The sequence below is a fragment of the Gossypium hirsutum genome, chromosome D05 (genome assembly GCF_007990345.1).
Source record: "Gossypium hirsutum isolate 1008001.06 chromosome D05, Gossypium_hirsutum_v2.1, whole genome shotgun sequence".
NCBI classification, from domain to species: Eukaryota; Viridiplantae; Streptophyta; class Magnoliopsida; order Malvales; family Malvaceae; genus Gossypium; species Gossypium hirsutum.
In genome coordinates, this window is record NC_053441.1 from 27,532,171 (window position 1) to 27,555,431 (window position 23,261).

General features: G+C 29.1%; 1 protein-coding gene across 1 annotated transcript; it reads right to left on the reverse strand.

Annotated features, from left to right (window-relative positions):
• Positions 1–6,190: 6,190 nt before the first annotated feature.
• Positions 6,191–7,919, reverse strand: LOC107902565 (GRAS family protein RAM1). Its single transcript, XM_016828722.2, has 2 exons — positions 7,912–7,919; positions 6,191–7,809 (listed from the first exon to the last, which is right to left on the reverse strand). The coding sequence occupies exons 1-2, from the start codon at positions 7,917–7,919 to the stop codon at positions 6,363–6,365; spliced, it is 1,455 nt and encodes a 484-aa protein (XP_016684211.2). The 3' UTR covers positions 6,191–6,362.
• Positions 7,920–23,261: the final 15,342 nt, after the last annotated feature.

Sequence of the window (23,261 nt, forward strand, 5' to 3'; positions counted from 1 at the left end):
ACTTCAAAACAATTTAAAAATTTTCATAAAATTTTTAAAAAAATTTGTTTGTTTGGAATTTAAAGGTTTTTGGAAAATTTTAGAACTTTATGGTAGTTTCTGAAAATTTTAGGTATTTTCATTTTTTATGAAATTTTTTATATTTCTTAAAGAACTTTGAATTTTTTTACTAAAAGATACCATAAAATTCTTTAATTTTTTTATAAATTTCTAAAATATTCTAAAAAGCTAAAATTGTAAACAAACAAGATTTTTTTAAATTTTGAAGCTTTGCATAGTAATATAATTGTCTGAGTTTTAAAATTTTTGGGGTTTTATTTTTTTTTTATGATTTTGAGTTAGGGTAACTGGATTACAGAACTAAAATACGGGGGCCAAACTGATAATAAAAAAAGTACAAGAGCCAAACTGATAAATAAAATAGTATAAGTACTAAAGTGGTAATTTAACTATAGTACAAAAGCCAAAAGAGATATTAAGCCATTGTTATTTATTTTTTTAAAAAGGATAATTATTATAATAGTTTAATCTTTCCTTTCAGAAAATTTGGGTTCCTATAAAAAGATTAAATTTAATAAATTTTACTTATTCATGCATGTATCACTCTTGATAAATATTAAAAAAGGATTCATCTTCCAACATGAGCATCGTCTGTGGGATGGTATTGTTGTGCTCCTCTCACCCTCTCTGCACCATGTTTTATTTGTTTCTGTCCATGCTTTTTCTTCTTCTGGTTCAGCTCTCAAATTTTAGATTTTATATGCTTTTTAACATGATATTTTATTTATCGTAATCTCTTTACACTTCAGGTAATTTCATTACCAAAACCCTTTGTATTTTTAAATTTTCATCCAATTAAGATACATTTTAAAGGAGATGGTGGTGTGCCTAATCCTATTGGATAGATTTATAAAATTAAACATGCAATAAACATCTTCAACCTCTGATATCAGGTGATGCAAAAAATCCAAGAATTTAGCACAAATAAACCACAAGTCAGAATTTGATAAATGGGGATAAATTTAATACGTAAATAAAGATGTTAGATTTAAATAAAACGATTGAGTAATAAATAAATAATAACATGATAGGATGAATCTTATAAAATCCTTGAATAATTTGTATAAAAGAAGGCCAATGATTGAGCTTGATCAGGTTTGAAGCGGAAGACTTGAAAGTGTGAACAAATACTCAAAACAAAAATCACTCTTATTCTTATAATATGTTTAACGTGTACAATAAAAAAAAGAAAAACTTTCAAAATTATTCAACGATTAATAATAGTATTCATTTATTCAAAATTTTCATGTCCTTCCAAGGGCAGCAGCGGATACTACAAAGTATTCCATTATTTTTCTATTTCAAATAGACACAAAAAAGGGAAGGTTTTTTCTGGACAAAGGTGGAGGCAGCCACGGTAGTGGTGGTGGGAGAAGAGGAAGAGGAAGGTAAATTTTGAGGATCAAATTGAGATTATTTGTAAAATTTAAGGGTTATTATTTTAAAATTATGACTAAATCGATATAATATGTAAAAGTTAAGGGCTAAATTTATTATTATATTAATTTTTTTAATTGTCACATTACCCTCCCATCACATATTTAACGGCACTTAAAGGACTGGACTAAAAGAACAATCACAATTAGTTGGGTGACCAAATTAAAAAATTTTAATAGCTAAGTGACCAAAAGAAAAAGACAATAATTAGGTGAACTATGGTGTAATTTATCCTAATATCATCATAGCGAGTCCCACAGTACCCTCGTTCAACGCCTGGTAAAAATATGAGTGGAACTGGAAAGTGTTAGATATTTATGGAAAGGTGACAGATCTTTCATTTCTTTCAAGCGTCTCAACCACGTAAAATCTGAGGATATGACAAAACGGAGATGTTTAAGGATAACTGTACTATTATTTAGGAATAATTATTTTTTTGTCTTCTAATTTTATAAAAAAATATTTTTTTATTTTTTTTAACTTTTGAACTTATATTACTTATTAAATCACTCTAAAATAAATAAATAAAGTTAAATTTTTGTTAATTTTACTAAAGTGGCCATTTACATGGATTATCATGTATATGTCACATAAATAATTAACTAAATTTTAAAAAATAAAAATATTAAAAAAACATTTTTTTATAATTTTCATACTTTTTATCTTTTTAAAAACAGTTAGAGATTTTTTTTTGAAATTTTAAAATTTTACCTTTTGTATATGGGTTTTAAATATGATTTTTATTTCTCGTAACCTCTTTTACACTTAATCTTTTACATATGATAATTTCACTAACTAAAATTCTTACCATATTAAATTTTTATTGAATCAAGATACAATTTTAAAAGAGATGATGGTCTACCTCACTCTATTTGACATCAATTTACCAAACTTTATGACACATATAAAAATCAAATCTAAACTAATTCCTATAAATTAAACCTGGATTACCAACAGTAAAACGCGAGTTTTACTATTTTATCATCCCAGAATCTTACATGGGACAAGTTTATGAAACAAGCACCATGCCTTGGCCGTGGTGCTGCCCCTGGTTGGTGCCATAAAGTTTATGAACAATGCTTATGGGCCCAAAATTCTTTGGGATTAAGGATGGTGAGGAGTTTTATAGACAATCTTTTGTGGGTTAACCCTTTGGCCTGTCGTATCCCGGTTAAAGCAAAATCTATGAGGAACACTGTTTCATGTAGGAAGCCTGATGAGGGTAAAATGAAGTTCAAAGGTGATGGCTAAGTTAGGAAGAGCAGTGGAGCTGCTTACTATAGATATCAACATAGTTGAGTTGATGGGATTTAAAACGGCTTTGGAAATGTGATGTTTCCGATGCTTGTGGCTTGATTTCACTCCATCATCGCTTTGAACTACATCAGCAAAACCAAAGGTTAGACCATTGAGGCTGTGCCAAACTTGAAGGAGATGGATTTCTAGCATCAAAGATGCCTTGTTTCATCAAAATGGAATGCATGTTAACTATGTTCAATTAAAAAGAAAAAGAAGAGGTGCAAGTGAAAGAGACTTTAACCTCCGATTCATCTATATGTGCGATTCTGGTTCTGAGCAGAGAAAGAGGTTTGTTTATGGAAGGCTTTTAAGTCCTCTCCATCTGATATTGGAGTTAAATACCATTAATGCTGGTAACCTAAGTATGATCTGGTATACTAGCAATTTAAATGCTTGCATTACATATTAATGACTTAAGTTTAAGCCAGAAAAACAGGGAAAAAAATGCAGTAACTATTATCTATATTCCAAAGAATGTCATGAAAGTTTATATTCTGACACGAGGCATTGGTTATTTTGTAGTTTTCTTGTTGGTATCTCTTCGAGTCTATTTAAAAAGAAAAAAGAAAAAAAAGGCTAAACTTATAAATTGGTACCTAAATATTTCATTTTTCTCATTTTGGTACTTAAACATTTATTAGGTCCAATGTTATCTAAACTATTTTTTTTCTTAAGTTGTACCTTGTTAGTTCCAATGTTAGTCAAACAATTAAGTCTATATCAAAAAAAAGATAACCAATTAAAAATTATCATGTGGCCAAAAAAAAATAAAGTATTAATTTCTCTTTATATATATACTTTATATTTTCTTTCTTTTTCTTTCTTCTTCCTTATCTTAGACTTTTTCTACAAGTGTGAGCATTTCGAGTTTTATGGTTTTATCAAGATTTTTAAAATTGGATCAATGGTTAAACCAGTCAAGCCACCACTTCTTGATTGATCGATTCATTTGGTTCGATCAAATTAATTATTAAAAAATTTATAAAAATAAAAAAGAATGAAAATAGAAAAAATTGATTCAACTAAATTTTTAGCTCGGTTCAACTGGTTTGTATCGACTCGCGGGTCAACCGATTCAACGCTATCTTCATATCAGTACCTCGATTGATTCTCGGTTCAATCAATTGATTCTGTTCAGTTTTGAAAACATTGGTTTTGATTAACAAAAGAATTTTTTCAATCCCGTCAAGTTGAGCAAGCAAGAAGTGAAGTTCGAAAACAATATTAATCGCTAGCGTCTCAATCTCAGGAGAGCAAATTTCGAGCATTACTAACATTGTCAAATATTTTAAAGGAAGAAGAAAAAAAGAAAAAAAAGAATTACTTTTTAAAAAAGTTTTTATGAAGTGGCGGCCTATTATTGGTTGGAATTTTTTTAATAGATATAACATTTTAGTCTTTGCCAACAACTTCTTAATTTAGTGGCAAGAGTATTACGAATAGTTTATGTACCAATTTAAAAAAAAGATATAATTTAAGTAATAATTTGTGGATTAAACATTTTTTAAATAAATTTAATAGTTTGATTAAAAGTTAAATTAATGAATGTACAAACTTGAAAAAAACAAGTTGCTTAGATACCATTTATAACCAAAAAAAAGAGAGAATTAAATAGTAAAATAAGAAAAAAAAATACTTTAAATACCAATTTATAAATTAAACCTAGAGAAGAATCCCAAAATGTTTATGTTTTGGTGGGCTTGGGCTTTAATTCTGTTGTTGTTAATTAAGAAGCATCGTTACCTTTAAAAAATTAATTAATTAAGAAGCGACTTAAATGAGCTACGACAATATTTGTTTACTCGTCTACATGAGATTAATCTATAAACTATATATAAAAGGAATTTACATGATATATATTAAAGTTAAAAGATTTTTTTAAAATATTAAGATGATGGTTAAATTTTAACTTTGAGTTTTTTATTTTAATAGTAGAATTTTAACTTTGGTTTTTATATCATGTTTAAAATTTAATCTTTATATTTTAATTTTTTTATATAATTTTTGTATCTCAATTTTTTTAATGTGACGTGTTCCTTACATGACACGCGTCAAAGTCTTTTTTTTTGGTAACAGTATCATAAAAGGTCCTATACTAGGAGTTAGATTACATTTTACTCATTCTACATAAAAAAAGGCAAATTAGTCCATATAGGTTTGATCAAAGAGCAAATTGGTCCTTTTAGTTAAAATCTTCATTCATTTGTACTATTAAAAACTGACGTAGCTGATGGAATAATCAAACAATAACATGTAGCGTGCCATGTGTACCTCATGCTAACATATAAGGACCAAATTTTAACAACAGAATTGGATGAAATTTTTAATAGAAGGACCAATTTGCTCTTTGATCTAATGTACATGGACTATATTGCCCATTTTTTAGTAGAGGTGGCAAAATACAATCTGACTCCTAGTACAGGGGCCTCCATGGTACTTTTACCGTCTTTTTTTATTACTTTATAAGATAATGGTCATGTTTTAATTTTGATCCCTTTACTTCTTTTTTAAAGATTATATAACAATAGCCAATTTTCAATTTCGATCTCAGCTCAAATTTAAGATTTAATATATATACTTTAATTTTTGTGGCATATTTGACACCTCAACTTTTACAATGCTATTAGTTAACCTAAATATTTTATTCTAATTAAAATGTTGACGTGAATTTTAAGAAGTCTATTTTAGCTTTTTAATAATTAGATCAAATGGTAACATGATTATAAAAATTATATTTCAGTAAAGGAGTTCCATTCAAATTTAAGAATACCTTAAGTATTAATACATGCATGGAAATTGTTGATAATAGCATTGTTTTTCAAATAACATAGATTATTTCTTCTTAATTATTAATCATATTTGGGGAATTTGTTATTTATATTTATATAAAGAGATTCTTTACATTAAAAGAATTAAATATGTTTGTAATTGTGTAGTTTGGTAAGCTTCAATGATAGAATTAAGTGGAGGGCTATCAAAATCTATAATCCTAGTATTTAGTTTTTCTTAAGAGGATTGCTTTGAGTGCAAAAAAAAAAAAGAGAAAGAAAAATGTGTATTTTAATGGACAAAATCAATAAAAAGGTGAAATTTGAAGCTTAATATGCATGATTTAAAAATAGTTGTAGAAGTATTTGGTAAATTGCCAAAGATTCCATATAATATAAAGACAAACCAAAATTGCAAACTTTGGTATTTCAAATCCAATTGAATAAAATATAATGAAGCTTTGGATAGAAATGATGTGTTTTACATTCAACTTCATCAGTGAAGTTCAAGAATTTAAATAAAATATATATGGGATTTGGAGCGATATGTAGCATATTAAATACTTAAATGAAATTTTTTATTTAATTAATTTTATTTTAAATTTATTATACTTAATAAATATATATTTCCAAATTGAAAATTATTCTACAACTATTTTATTTTTGCTTAACTGAGAAATGGTAAGTACCTTCATGCCTTGTATTGATTAAAAATAAAGGGTATTATTATAAAAAAATGTTACAATTAAGAATAATATGAATGAGTTAGGGAACAAAAAAGAAAAAAAGCAGAAACTATTATACACATTGCCATGCAGAGGCTGTAAGCAAACACCTATCTTGCCACCCTAATGAAAGAGCCTTTGCTTCATCTCTTTCAAAAACTCTAAACCCACCATTAACCTCTCCTTCGCACTGAAGAGGGCAATAATGAGTGGTGATTTTCAGCAGAAGTTTCGCCTGTATCAAACACTTTGAACTCAGTTTCGTCCCTTCAAATCCATGGCTCTCCATTCTGCTTTTCCATGTTTCCATCTTCTCATACCTTGAACTTGATTTATTGTTTTCCTCATCCTTGTCACAGTTAATCATACTTTTGATCTCTTTCCCAAGATGGTTTTTCTCAATGCTTAACCTCTCAGCACTTTCTAGTGGGAGACAATCGTCCAATGAATCAAACATGGCTGCAAAATAATGTAAAGATTCCATAAATCGCGACAAGAAGCTCCTTGGGCTTCGACCACCTTCTTGTTCAACCAACACAACAATGGAAGGCCTATGCGAACGTACTGATTTTAACGTGTCTGATATTTTCATGGAGTTATTCAAAGTATTCAAATGAAAAACTAAATTTACAGCAACCGTTTCATTTTTCTTCTTCCGAAGGTTTGTCAGCTTGGATCCTCTTAACAAGCCTTGGAATTCAAAGACCAGGTTGCGAAACCCTTTGGCAAAGCTCACTAATCTGTTCTCGGTTTCTTGCAGTTCTGCAAAGCTTGCTCCGAAGCCGGTTAGACGAAGGGATATCCGGTTACCACCGGATGCCTTTTCGGAAAGAGATTGAATGAGAGAAGGCCATTGAAAGCCATAAGCAACATCAAAGTCAATAACATGCAATGCTCGGTTATTGAACTCTTCTTCTTTCTCGTAGGCTTCGATTATAGCCTGGTTGGCAGTGAAATGAGCAAATTGGTAATAAGGAGACACCCTATAAAGACAAGTGAAAGCTAGAAACTCTTCTTCGGCCGTCGGTTCCTTCATGATCATGTCGTAGAAAGGGGATTTTCGAGTAAGAAGCCTTGCGACTAACCCATCAGCGAAATAAGCAACGACCCTTTGTACAGAATCCCCCATTAATGACACAGATTGATAAAGTTGAGTGAGATTGTCCAAGGCTGAGTTCACATTATTCTCATCGACTGAAGTTGCAGTGATGAGCAACAAATGGATTAAATGAAGAGCTTTCCCATCTTCAACCACACCTTTTCTCTTGTAATCAAGCTTTAACATCTCCTCTCTTACTTGAAGAAGCTTAAATATCTTCCCTTCACAACCTTCATATGATGATGGAAGTGGAACCCTTCTCTTCCTCTTTCTGTTAATCTTTTCCCCACCGGGATCCGCCATAATTGCCAAGCTGAGATTCAAAGGCTCATCTTCCATGACCACTTTCAAGAGAAAAGAATTAAAGAAACATATATATAGATCCAAGTGAAGGATTTTTATGACATGAACGAGGCTAAGCCTTTTTTTATGGGGCAACTATAGCATGAGAAGATAACTATAAAGATTCCCTCGTGTCATTACATGTGAAAGGAACCCAAAGATTAATATAGGAAAAAAAAACGGTGTCATTGTATTCTCAAGAATCATTTTCTTGGGTGTCTTAGGTCAAGCAAAACATTTTGATCTTCTCACTTAAAATAAATGAAGATTTCAAATATGCTTTTGGAAAAGAGATGTGAAATGTAATTTGGGAGTTTGTGTGGAAGGCAGGTTTGAAAGATGCCATATTGAAATAGACAAAAAGCAGTGGGAAAAATGAGGAATCAAAAACCTAAACTTACCTACGGCCCTATGAAGAGACTTTGTCCACACTTGCAATTTTGATATGGACTTCTTTATTTTTCTATTCAAAATTGGTCATTTGTCATCTGTCTAAGATTTGGCATGCAATCATAACGTCTGAGAACTCTACCTATATTTTGAGATTAAATTCTCAACTTAATAATTCTATGTTGGGTAAAATTCATTAACCGCTTTAGATTTTTTATTAAAATTTTAGTCTTATTTTTTTTGGGTAAATTATAAGAGAAAAGTAAAATTTTATCGACAACGTGATATAAATCACACCTGAAGTGATAAGCACTTTGACTATTAGGTTAGCACACAGAATTCTGTTTTATTCTCCACTTTAAAATATTAATATTTATCGAATTAAATTTCTTAAATCTTTTAAAATATATAATATCTTTATTCATTTATATATTGGGTTTAAGCCCATTGTATGCTCTAAGCAAGTTTTGGTATTATTTAACTTATTGGTAATATAAAAAAATTATAATATATTAAATATTAATCCATTTATTATATTTATATCTATTATCTATATAAATTTCAATCATTTATATTGCTTCATAATTTAGATCTATTACGCAAGTATTTAATTACTTATAAAACCACATTTTATCTTTACTCTTCCATTATTATAAATAATTAATAATTATTTTATTTTCATTTCTATGGGATATGCTTTATTTCTTTTTTGGTAAATAAAAACATAATTTAATATATCTAGTGAGGTTGATTGCTTTTTAGCTGTGGAAAATAATTTTCAATATTCTTCATGTGTTATGATCTATGTTCAAAGTTAATAGATGACTCATACATAAATAGTAGATGACCAATAAATAAATACTTTTTTTTCATGACCTCCTATTTCTTTGTATTTAAAGTTTGATCTTTAATAAAATTTGCTTTTGTTCAGAGCGAAACCAGAAATTTTTCTTTGGCGGAATTAAGTTGTATATTCTTATGAGAGTTAAAATACAATTTCACAATTTTAATAGCTTATATCTTTATAATTTTTAAAGGACTAAATTAAATTTTTATTATTTTAGATGGTTAAAATGTAAATTTACCTTTTACTAAATTAAAATCTTGTAAACCTTAAATGGTCAAAATAAAATTTCACATTTTTAGGGGGGTCGGGCCCTGCTAGCCCCTTGACCCTATTTTTATTCTCAAGAAATAAAATAATTATAATTATTTTTTATATTAATAATTTTTGGGTTAGTATTTGGTACGCTGGTAGTGTCCTTTTTTTATTTCACAAATAGTCTTACAAAATTATCATGTGTCCCTTTTTTAAAAATATTTTGTTATATTTTACTATGGGTGAGTCTTTGGTACATTATCAGTGTACATTTTTTATTCCACAAGTAACCTTAAAAATTGACACGTGTCTCTTTTTAAAAAATATTTATTTTTTAACATTTTACTATATCCTTATAGGACACTTGTCTACCCCTGATCTTGCTTATGGACTAAAAACTTCATTGACAATGTACCAAATAATTTTCCTTTTACTATACCCCTATAGAATGCTTGTCAACCCCTTAACCCTACTTGTAGAATCTAAAATTCCATTAGTAGTGTACCAAATAATTTCTGATAACTTTGATCATATTTATTGAAAAAAAAAAGTAAAACTAAGAGACTACATCACGATTAAATTACTTTTGTTATTATCACATAATATTTAATAATATGTGTGTCAATTGAGTCTTAGTTTGATTGGCATCGACATTGTTACCACTGCAGTAGGACGTGGCTTCGAGTGCGCTGAAACACATTATCCTCCTATTTTAAGGGTTGAGAAGGGGCTATGGATAGTTCTAAGCATTGCATTAAAAAGAACAGATATGATAAAAACTTATAAAAAAAATTAATGTTAAAATCATAATATATGTAATATATTTTCTTTATATTTCTCTTCAAGCTCCATCCTGTACTATTTACATTACAACCCAACAAAAAGACGGATTATAATAGAACAAAGGATGTCAAGCAAAAAGCACATTCATTTCTACATAACGGAAAGTGGTGGGTTTTGACATCCACAGCTGATCATGTCCTTCAAGTCGCATGTTGCTTTCTACCATATCGTTTCAAACGAAGTTTTACCATAACAGTCCTCTAGAGCTATTAATATGCCAAAATATATTAAATATGATAATGGTATAAAAATAACAAAAATATCAATAGAAAAATAATATGTTTTGTTTCTTATTTCTTTTCCTTTTCTTTCTCTTTTTTAAGAAAGAGATATAATTATTTGTATTTAAATACATAAATTTAATCTTATAATCTTTGATTTATTCAATTATATTTAACGATTTTATATATTTTAAATTTTTATTAATTAATAATATATATAAATATGATTTTATGGAAAACTTTTAAAAGATAGATCGTAGTTAATTATTTCAATGACATCAATTGTTAATTAATAAATTCTTTTTAAATGCACTTAATTTAATAATATAGTAACTGATATAATATTTAGGAAAATATTTGGTATATCGCCAATGAAATTTTTAGATTTTATAAGTAGAATTAGGGTATTGATAATATTTTAAGTTTGCGTGCTATTAATATACTAAATATTAGCACATAGTATTTTTCACTTTATTTCAAATGTTTCTTTAATTAAACTCCTATTTTAGTTTATATTATAAATAAATAAATTTAAATTCATATTTTATAAAAAAGAGAGCTAGTTTGGAAATAAAATGGTAGATAAAGGTATAGTTTTAAGTAATTCTGTATGCTTGATTGTAGTATGCAAAGAATATATGGACGACAGCAACACATAACATTATTATATATAATATCATATGGGTGACCAAAATGGTATTCTTCAATCTTGGATTCTTAAATGGCATTTTAGTTCTTGGATTCATTGCACAAGACAAATATAAAATACTATAATCATCATACTACGACTTGAATGATGGATCAGTTTGCCGATCCAAGGAATAAATTGATTATACATTGGGAGAAACGTTTGAATGCGTCCTCACAAGCAACCATTGGATCCCCAAAACAATATCCCATGAAACATGGGATCTTGTAAACTGGATTTATATATCCTCATAATTTGTTGATGGACAGCATTATGCTACCTAGGACCTTTATTAATAAATTTATGGGCTTATAAAACAATGAAGGAAGAAAAATAAAAATAAAAGGATTAGTATTTTGTTCAAAGATAGATGCGATATGTGATGGGTGTGTAAGGTTGACATATGGCAACTTCCCCAACAGCCACTGCTAAAATAGAGGAAGACAGAGAACAAGTACAAATATGATCCCTAAAAGCTGGGGATGATAACAACATTTATTTTTATAGCATTTATCATCACCCTTTGTTCCTACCATTATTCTTACTTGCACCAACAGCCATTGCTAAAATAGAGGAAGATAGAGCACATGTGCGGTTGTCCATACAGAAAGATATGAATTTGAGTATGCTGAAATGTATTATCTTTTTATTATGAATTGGGGAGGGGTTATGGATAGTTTTAAGAGTTATATAAAAAAATAAATATGTTCAGATTCTATAATGAAATTATTCAAAAAAAAATTATAAATTTTTAATCTTATAATCTTACATTTTAAACAGTTTAAAAATAATATAAAATGATATTAAAATAAAGTTAACCCAACCTTTTTTTTCTTTGCTTGAGTTTGGAGGATTTGAATCTTCTTTTTAGGGTTTTTAAGTAAGGATTCGTATATATCAGTTAAATGTTTGGTAAGGTTAAAAGAATCGAATCAATGGATACATGATAAAAAGAAAGGAAATCGAATGAAAGGTAACTTTTTTTCCTAGCTTAATCTTATGAATAAATCCCCCCCGATTATTTTCATTAAATTTTAATTTTTTAAATATTTACAAATAATTTTAATGTTAAATATTTAAACTCCAGAAGCAAGATTAGGGTGATGACAAGTATCTTATAGGATATAATAAAATATTTAAAAGAAAAAAAGAACAGTATGTAGCAATTTTTTAACTATACTTGTGGAATTAAAAAATTACACTGCATATGTACCAAATAATAACCCTTTGTAACTTATATTGTTATGAATGTGTTTTTATTTTTATTTTATATAAAACGTATAAAACTATCGAGATTTAAACCTAGAGTAACTATTTGGTACATTGTCAGAGTATGTTTTTTATTCTACACGCAATTTTAATAAATTGAAGTGTTTTTCTTAAATATATATTTTTAATAATTTACTATATCTCTATAAGACATTTGTCAATCTTGCAACACAGCTTGTGAGTATAATTTTAAAAGTAAATGCATAATGACTTATTTGACCCTTCAATTTTATATATATAAAAAAAGGATTTTAGTTCTTCATTTAATTTTCCGTCTCTTTTAGCTTTTGAACTTGTATTATTTATCAAATCACCTCAAAATGGATGGAAAAATTAACGTTGATTAACTTTGCTAACATGACATCCACGTGTATGCTACATTAGTAATTAATCTTTAAAAATTAAAAAATATTTTTTTAAAAATTGTATAATTATTTTGTAATAATTTTTAAAATATTTTTTTGAATCTTTTAAATTAAAAAAATTAATTAATTACTGACGTGGCATCCATGTGTATGCTACATCAGCAAAGTTAACAAACATTAACTTTTCCATACATTTTTTAAAATGATTTGACAAATAACACAAATTTAAAAATTGAAGAAACAAAAATTAAATAAATAACTAAAATAAATCTTTTTATAAAATTTAAAAAATCAAATAAATCGTAACTTATTCTAATACAAAATTCTCATGCACTAACAGCTAATTAAGGAGACTATTGGTTTAATACTATATATTGGTTTTATACAACTATCCTCAAAAGCAAGGGCGGTAACCGGTAAGCAGGGGAAAATGGAAATTTTCCAACTTTGATCCTTTTCAAAAAATAACAATTTAATCTATCTTCTTAGAGTTTTGAATAAATGAATTTTTTTTTGGGCTTATTCTAAAGTTGATAATTCAATTCAAAGTCCTTTAACATAAAACTTTTAATTTTAAACCCTCAAAAATTTATAATTTTATCTCTGTCCCTACACAAAATTCTTAACTTCACTCTTATTTAAAAGTTGACATTCAATAAATTTAAAATTCTTTTTGATTGTGGATGCTCTTCAAAAAGACAAATGGCTTGCCATTAAATATAGTTTATTCCCATAGACGAGGACTGAACCCCTAACTTCATGAGGTGAGCTACAGCTACACTACATCTCATAATTAATATATTTGAAAATCAAACCATGTTATCTACAACTTAATCCCTTATCCCTAATCTAAGGCCTCTTTTGTAAAAAGATAAAATAAAATAAAGAGATTGGTGTAAAGGACCGTAAATCTATAGAAAATAGATAGCTGAGATTACAAGGTGATACCTACTTGGCTTTTGTTTTGTCATTACCACAGTACCCATAGTTTGAATATTCTTCATATATAATAGTTATACCATTAAAATAGAAGAGGAAGCTTCTAGTCTGGTACCTAATTCTAGTATTGAAAAAGAAGCCACTTTTGTCCTAATTTCTTGCTTTGATTCCTTACACACAAAAAAGGTTCAACTTTTCACCAAATCCATTTGTCCTTTCAAGCCATAAAACGGCAGATTCATGTTTCGGTTAGATAAGGATGAGTCAATTCTTTCTTTTTGGTTGGAATTGAGTAATTTTGTGTGTTTTATAATTTTATTAGAAGGATAAATACTGGTCACGAGTTTTATTGTATTTCTTTTGCAATTCTTTTTATTAGTGATAATGATTATTTCATGAGTGGTGTGAAAATAAATTAAGAAAAGTATACAAGAGGTGTAAGGGGTTATATTTTAGAAAATGATAAAATTATAAATTAATACGTGATAAATTTATATTTTAACTTCTCAAACATTTATAATTCAAGTCCGACCTCTCTTTAAAAAAATTCTAAATTCGCCCTTAATTAAAGAACACTGTAGTATTATAATCCGCTTGTAAATTTTTTTTCACGAATAAAAAAATCATTAAAATTAAATTAAATAAAAAAACATTAACCATCTTTTAAACTCAGACAAAAAAGAAGCTATGAAATAATAATAAATAAATAAATTTGAATTAAACAAAAATATTATGCTCATTTTCTTCTTTATACATTTGAATTAAGTTTGACATTGTTGAGATAATTTTAATAAATACCATATTAACTTAAACAAAATTAATCTCCAATCATAACACGGATCGCAATACTTGTTACATCTCATCCACATACATAATTATTGAATTACAACAGGTGAATTTTTATTTAAAATATGATTTGATTTTGATGTGAAATTTTATTAGCACCTTCAGCTTAGACTTAATCAAAATACACAAAGTTCCTCGGCTTGATACAAGAAAAGTGATAGTATTATTAAAAACAATCAAATAAGGTTAAAACTGTAATATAAAAGGATATGATTTTTTTTTTCATTTGTAATTCATCTCTAAATAAAAAAAATTTATTTGCAAACCATAAAAAATTTTTAAATTGTTAATTCTGTTAACTAATAAATGAATTTCTTTAATCAATAAATGTTAATTTTATTAAACTTTGACGATTTTTTTAATAGTATAATGGTTAAATTGATTTTTTTTTAAGTTTTTATCATATAAGATAGGGATAAATTTCAAAATTATACACGAATTTTAATTAAATGTGCAATTGTATACATGAAATTTAATTTGGTGCAATTATACACGGGAAACTTTAATTGTGTTTCTAAATTTTATGTATAAAATTGCACAAAATCAAAGTTGTTGTATACAATTGCATATTAAACCATAGTTCATGTATAATTTTGATATTTATCTCTATAAGTTATACATTATAATGGAGGAAAGAGAAAAAGAGTTTATAAACATAAAGATTGAACTTTCGAATTCATGCAAATGAACTTGAAATTCACGCAAATTTATCACAAAGTCAATGATATAATTGACATATTAATAATAAAAAGATCAATTTATTCTGATACATCTACCAAGTACTTTCACCCAAAAAAATCTCTATAATATAGGTTTGGGGACTTAGTATAACTTAGGATCATAGGATCATGATCAATTAAGACAACAATCTCTACAATATACTTTCGGAGATTTGGTGTAAATAACAATCATATAATCAAGTAAGACATTTGTTTGGACCAATATCATTTATGGAGCTAAACCATGGTTATTGATATTATTTTAGTATTGATGGTATTAGTTAATATTTTTCTCGTCTTAAATTGATATCAAGTAGTTTTAAGTTTTGTTCTAATTAAAATTTTGGTGTATTTCTATTGTTTCAACATATTTTTGATTCGTTTTGATTAATACTAGCTTGTATTAGTCTATGCTAGTTAATATAAGATTTTAATATTTTAAGCGAATTTTTAATTTTTATATCTTAACTATTTTTACTTTTTTATAATTACATTTTAAAATAAAATATAATCATTTAATTAAATTATTAAAATTTATTAATAATTTTAAAATTTATATTTATATATGTAATTAAGGTATATTTGCATATTTTTGTATATATGCAATTGAAGTATGAGGAAAATATTTGGTACATTGTTAGTGAAATTTAAAAATTGTGTATGTAAAAAAAATAGAATGTCGGTAATGACAATATATCACAAAGAAAAGAGAAATAAGATAAAGAACACACAGATTTTTACGTGGAAACCCTTTTGGGAAAAAAATCACGGCCAGAGGAGAAGAAAATTTACTATGTCGAATTCGAATGATTACAAGAGAAGTAGACTATGTCTATTTATAGGCTTGTAAAATCATATTCTAATAGGAGTGTAGTAAGATTGAAACAGCTTATTCTAATCAATATCAAATAGATGGAGTTTAATAAGGTTTAAAAAACCTTATTCTAAAATAAAATAAAAAAGTATAGTTCTATAGGGATTTTACTATTATTTTATTTTACCACTATATTTTATTTAAATAAGGATTCAGGTCACTTAATTCTAACAATCTCCACCTTGACATGAATTCTCAATGAACAAGTTCTTCATCGCGAACTCTCAATGAACAAGTTCTCCACTCTTCCATAAAACCCCTTAAGGGTTTAATTTCAACAATGAACACCAATCAAGTCTAAGCAATGCTCAAACTTGGTTATAGGAAGTGACTTAGTCATCATATCTGTAGGATTTTCATGATTACTAATTTTGCTCACAACAATATCACTACGAGCAATAATATCACGAGCAAAATGATACTGAACATCAATGTGTTTTGTTCTCTCATGAAACATTTGATTTTTTGTAAGGAAAATGACACTCTGACTTTCACAAAATACTATATTGATTTGAAGGTCTTCATTGAATTCACTAAAGAGTCCCTTCAACCAAATAGCTTTTTTACAAGCCTCAGTAATTGTCATGTACTCAGCTTTAGTGGTAGACAAAGCAACTGTAGTTTGTAAAGTGACTTTCCAACTGATTGCACAACCTTCAATTGTAAAGACATAACCTGTGAGAGATCTTTTTCTATCAAGGTCTCCAGCAAAATCAGCATCAACATACCCAATGACTCCATCTCTAGTTCTTCCAGACTGTAAGCAAACATCAGTAGTACCTCGTAAGTATCTTAAAATCCACTGAACTGCTTTTTAATGTTCTTTACCGGGATTCACCATGTATCTGCTAACTGCACTAACTGCATATGATAAATCTGGACGTGAACAAACCATAGCATACATGAGAGATCCCACTGCACTAGAGTATGGAACATGTGACATATACTCAATCTCATCATCTGATTGTGGAGACAAAGCTGATTAAAGTCTGAAATTGGCTGCTAAAGGAGTACTAATAGGCTTATCATTCTGCATATTGAATCCGCAAAGAACTTTCTCAATGTACCCTTTCTGACTTAGGTACAATTTACTTGCTTTTCTATCTCTGAGAATCTCCATACCAAGTAGCTTCTTTGCTGGTCCCAAATCTTTCATCTCAAATTCTTCACTTAGTTGGGCTTTGACCTTTCTTATATTTCCTTTATCTTTCACTGCTATCAACATGTCATCAACATAAAGGAGTAGATACACAAAAGAACCATCACTGTTTTTCTTAAAGTAAATACAACTGTCAAAGCTACTTATTTTAAAATAATGAGAAGTCATAAATGAATCAAATCTCTTGTAACACTATCTTGGTGACTGTTTCAAACTGTAAAGGAACTTTTTCAACAAGCAAACATAGTCATCTTTTTCTGAAACTGTAAAACCCTTAGGTTGTTGCATGTAAATATCCTCCTCAAGTTCTCCATGCAAAAATGTAGTTTTTACATCTAACTGCTCAAGCTCCAAATCATGCATGGCCACAATACCAAGCAAAACTCGAATCGAATTATGCTTCACAACTGGGGAGAACACATCTGTGAAGTCCACTCCTAGAATTTGACTGTAACCCTTTGCAACAAGCCTTGCTTTATATATGGGTTCTTCAACTCCTAGACTCCCCTCTTTCTTTTTAAACACTCATTTACAACGAACAATTTTTTTACCTTTAGGAAGTTTCACAAGATTCCATGTTTTGTTTTTGTAGAGTGATTCCATCTCCTCTTGCATAGCAAACACCCACTTTTCCGAGTCTTCACAACTAACCGCCTCAGAATAATTAGATGGCTCTTGGTTTACATCTATATCTTCAGCCACATTAAAAGTATAAGCAACTAAATAAGCCTCGGCATACTTCTTTGGAGGTTTAATTTCTCTTATAGTTCTTTTTTGGCGATAGAGTATTGTGGTAAAGAAGCAACTCTATTTTGAATTTTTGTACTGGCTTGAGGAGTCGACCCTGTTGTAGATTCTGGATTAATCTGATGCTCCACCTGCTTTTAATTTTCTTTATTGGAAGAGTCTTTAAGAGAAAAGTTAGGTAGCATAGCAGTTTCATCAAAAACAATATCTCTGCTAATCACAACTTTTCTATTTTCAGGACACTATAACTTATACCCTTTTACACCAGGTTTATAACCAAGAAAAACACATTAATGGATCTCGGTTCAAATTTTTAATTATCAACATAATCATACGCAGGACATCCAAAGATCTTTAAATTGGAATAGTAAGCAGGATTACCAGACCATACCTCTTGTGAAGTCTTTTTCTTAATGACAATGGATGGAGATCGGTTGATCAAAAAACATGCAGTAGAGGCTGCTTCATCCCAAAATGACTTTGGTAAGTTGGCATTTGACAACATACATCGAACCTTTTCTATGATCGTTTTGTTCACTTGTTCTACAACACTGTTTTGCTGTGGAGTATGACGAACTGTCAAGTGTCTCACGATCCCTTCTGACTTGCACAATTTATTAAACTCATCAGAACATAAATCTAAGCCATTGTCTGTGCGAAGGTATTTTATTTGTTTTCTCGTCTATTTTTCAATCATAGTTTTCCAAGACTTAAATGCGAAAAACACATCACTTTTCTGCTTCAGGAAGAACACCCACACTTTTTTGGAAAAATTATCAATAAAAGTTAACATATAATTAGCTCCACCTCTCAAAGGCACTCTGGATGGCCCCCACAGATCTATTTAAATATACTCCAACATTTCCTTCGTGTTATGGATTCCTCTGGTGAATCGAACTCTCTTTTGCTTCTCAAAAATCAGTGCTCACAGAACTTCAGTTTGCAAATTCCTTACCCATCAAGAAGTCTTCTTTTGCTTAATTCTACCATGTCATTCTCACTCATATGCCCTAGGCGCATATGCCAAAGTTTAATAATATCATCATTTGATAAGGAAGAGGATGCAACAGCTGCATCACCAATAACAGTAGAACCCTGCAAAACATATAACTTGGCAGTTTTTCTTTTCCCTTTCATCACAACGAGGGAACCTTTGGAAATCTTCAAAACTTCACTTTCAGCTGTGTATTTGTACCCTTTTGAATCAAGAGTTGTAACAGCCCAATTTTGGATCTAGTCGGAATAGTGGTTTCGGGACCACAAATTCGACGAGGATAAAATTTTTATTTCTATTATATTTTTATGGTCTACTATTTCACAAAATGATTTCATGAAAATTTCGTTCGAAAATTTCGACGTTTGGGCATTCAATTTCGTCAAAAGAACTAAATTGTAAAAAGTGCAAAAGTTGAGATCTACATGTTAGAGGTGTCCAATTGTTATGAAATTTTAAATTGGAGGTCCTTATATGGTAATTAGACCATTGGTTAAGTTGGTGGACAAAAATAAACATGGTTAGACATGTTTCCAAAGTTTTTCATTAAGGGCATTTTGGTCATTTAGTTATTAAAATGAATTAAAAGCCAATTTTTGTCCATCTTCAACCCCTAGGCCAAAAATTGCATGGAGAAACCATGGCTAGGGTTTTTCAAGCTTCCAAGCTCGATTGTAAGTCCGTTTTAGCCTCGTTTTTAATGATTTTTACATTTTTGAAATCCTCATAACAAGATTTACCTATTTTTACCATTATTTTGAACTAGGGTTTGTGTTTAAAAATTTACCCATGAATGATATGCATTATTTTGATGTTTTATGGAAGAATATGAATGTTTGGAGTGAGATGAACGTCTTTTACTAAGTGATTTTTGATGAAAATGCCTAAAATGATTAATTTGTAAAAGTTATAAAATATGTCACAAGTGTGTGAAAAAGTGAGAATTGTGGATTGCTATAGTTATGAAAATGGTTCAGCTAGGCCTAAAATTCAAGAAAATTGAATAAAAATTATTTTACGAGCCTAGGGGCAAAATCATAATTTTGTGAAACTTTATGGGCAAAAATATAATTTTTCCAAAGTGTGATTTTTGGACTAAATTGAATAATTTGAGTGTTAAACAAGTTAAAAGTGTTATTATAAATCAAGAAAGACGAGAAATTGACTTTGATCAGTAAAAAGAAAAGTGAGAAAAAGTGAAATTATGAAAGAGTACATTTAGCAACAAAACAGTTTAGACAAAAACAGTTGTGTGAATTTGAAAAATCACCAAAAATTGTGGAAATTGAATTAGAGGCTGAATAATATATGAAATTAAAGCTGAATGAGCCTATTTTCACATAAAAGAGACAAAGCAAGCAAAAGAGTTTTATATTATGAGATATTTGAATTTTAATGAGACAAGGCTAGAATGATTTCGAAATCCCCTGTTCTTAATTTGGAAAATCATTAAAAATTGTAAAAAAATAATTATGAGATAAAATTTATATGTTTAGAATCCTGAATGAGTCTATTTTCAAAATAAATAAACAAGAACATTATCTGAATTTTGTACTATGAAATAATTAATTTTAAGTGAAGAAAAGTTAGAACTGTCTAGTAGTGAAACAGGGGAAAATTTAAAGAATAAACTGTATTTATTGGCTAATAAAAAAATTCTAACAATTTTATGGTAAGAAGATATTGAGTCTAGTTTTAGGGAAAATTAACGTATCTTAATTTGGAGCTTAGTAGCTCGAGATATAAATAAATTAGTGACTCAGACTCAGACAGACAGTTTGAATTTACATACAAGAAAATAGTGAAAGTATGGATAATGTTGTTTAAGTGTGTTATACACATTAAGGATGTGGAATGGAGAGGAGAAGGAGGAAATTTGGAAAATATATGAATGATTTGTGTATAATTGGTCATATGCTCGATTATGATTGATAAACGATGAAATAGAATGATGCTTATATTTGCGCATGATTGGTCATGGTTTAAGCTCATGTGGGAAAATAAAATTTCATAGTATATGTGTATGATATATTTGGAATATGATTTGGCTTGAGGTAATGTGATGAATGGTTTATGAATTAATACATGTTGGTAAGTTTGATACATGAACAAATGTTGTGCTCATATATGCTTATAATGTTTATGCTATATGTTTATTTGGTTAACATATTTGGTGTACATGCTTAGGCTTTGGCCAAGATGTGGTTGAATTATGCGACGTTAAACTTATAAGTTGTGCATCGAGATGGTAAGTGCCTAAATGGAAATATGCTTGTGATCTTGACAGGGGTGGTAAGGTTTAAATTATGTAATCTCTAGCGAAATGGTTTATCACGTGGTTAATTCCAAAAAAGAATTATGTTTAAATGCATTAGCTTGCGACAATGGTTGAATGATTTGCTTATGTCTTGTGTGATATGCATAGGAAACGAGTGTGGAAAGATAATGAAATAGTAAGTTCATATTTAAAGTGAAAAATGATGAAAAAGGGGAGGATGAATTTAATTGATGTTGTTATTTAAGCTAAAGTAATATTTTCATTGAAAAATTGAGAATTTCATAAATGTGTTAATGAGTGGTATAATCGATAAACGTTGAGTTAAATGGTAAATACGTATTAGTATTGAACTTACTAATATTGAATTGTACGTGAATTAAATGAAAATTGCTAGTAATAGGATTTGAATTGTGAGCATGAGAAATTGTGAATTGAATAAAAAGAAATGAAGCATTGAATTGCATAAGTATGTATTGAGTCTCGTAGGCCCTATTTATTATAAATATAATATTTTGAGGATATATTGTGAAGAATTATAAAAACATGCTAATTATTTAAAAGTTTTAATTTAGATGAAATTTTATAACTTGGTTCAATACGTTTACAAGTGTATGTGTTCTAGTAATGCCTCGTAGCCTATGTCGGTGTCGAATACGGGTAAGAAGTGTTACAAGAGTACTCAACGAAATTAAATTTCTCTTTAATTCTGGAACATGTCGTATGTCACTAAGTATTCTGACAACTCCATCAAATATATTAACTTTAATTGTTCCAACACCTGTAATTCTACATGAAACATTATTTCCCATCAAAACAACACCTTCAGACACTGTTTCGTAAGTTGTAAACCAATCCTGATTGAGACTAATGTAGAAGGTGCAGCCCGAATTAAGGATCCACTCTTCGCTCACTTTAGAATTGTTGATAGAAGCGACTAGAAGTTCACCATCGTTGTAGTCTTCTACAACATCAACTATACCGAAATTTTTTGGCTGTTTTCCATTTTGATTCGCAGCCTCCCTTTTGATCTTGTTCTGTAGCTTATAACACTCAGATTTAATGTGCCCTTTCTTCTTGCAAAAGTTACAAAAGTTACCTCTATTTGAAGACTTCGATTTACCGTTAGATTTACCGTGAGAATTTCGTTCCTGTGTCCTTCCATGATCATCATCAGCATTCTGATCTTGTCTTTCACGAACAATGAGACCCTCTCCCTAAGAGTCGATTTTAACCACAAGATGTTTCATCTTATCATACGAGGTTAAAGAATCACAAACCTCACCAACTATGAGAGACTCGCGGCTATATAAAATCATATCTCTAAAGGTTGAATAAGGCGGGGGCAACAAACAAAGTAGAATCAACCCTAGATCTTCCTTATCATACTGAACCTCCATGGCATCCAAGTTTGAGAGAATTTTTTAAACATTGTTAAATGTTCGTGCATAGATGCACATTCCTCCAAACGATGAGCATAAAGACGCTGCTTCATATACAGCTTGCTAGTTAGAGTTTTCGACATACATATTTGTTCCAACCTCTTCCATAATCTAGTGGCGGTCTCCTTCATCACATCCTGCAAAATTTCGTTAGACAAATGCAGATTTAATTGTGTTAACGCCTTTCAATCCTTGCGCTTCTTCTATTCCTCCGTCAATGTTGAAGGTATCTTGTCCACCCTTAGCAGGGTTTCCTCTAAGTCCATCTGTGCAAGAACTGCCTACATCTTTATCTGCCACAACGCGAATCTGGTGTTGCAATCCAACAGCAAAATTTCATACTTTACAGACGCACTTACCGTGATTGAGATGAACAATCCAGAAACTCTGATACCAATTTGTAAAAATAAAATAAAATAGAATATCGGTAATGACAATATATCACAAAGAAAAGAGAAATAAAATAAAGAACGCAAATTTTTATGTGGAAACCCTTTTGGGAAAAAAACCACGAGTAGAAGAGAAAAAAATTCACTATGTCGAATTCAAATGATTACAAAAGAAGTAGACTATGTCTATTTATAGGCTTGTAAAACCATATTCTAATAGGAGTGTAATAAAATTGAAACACCTTATTCTGGTAGAGGAGAAGAAAATTCAC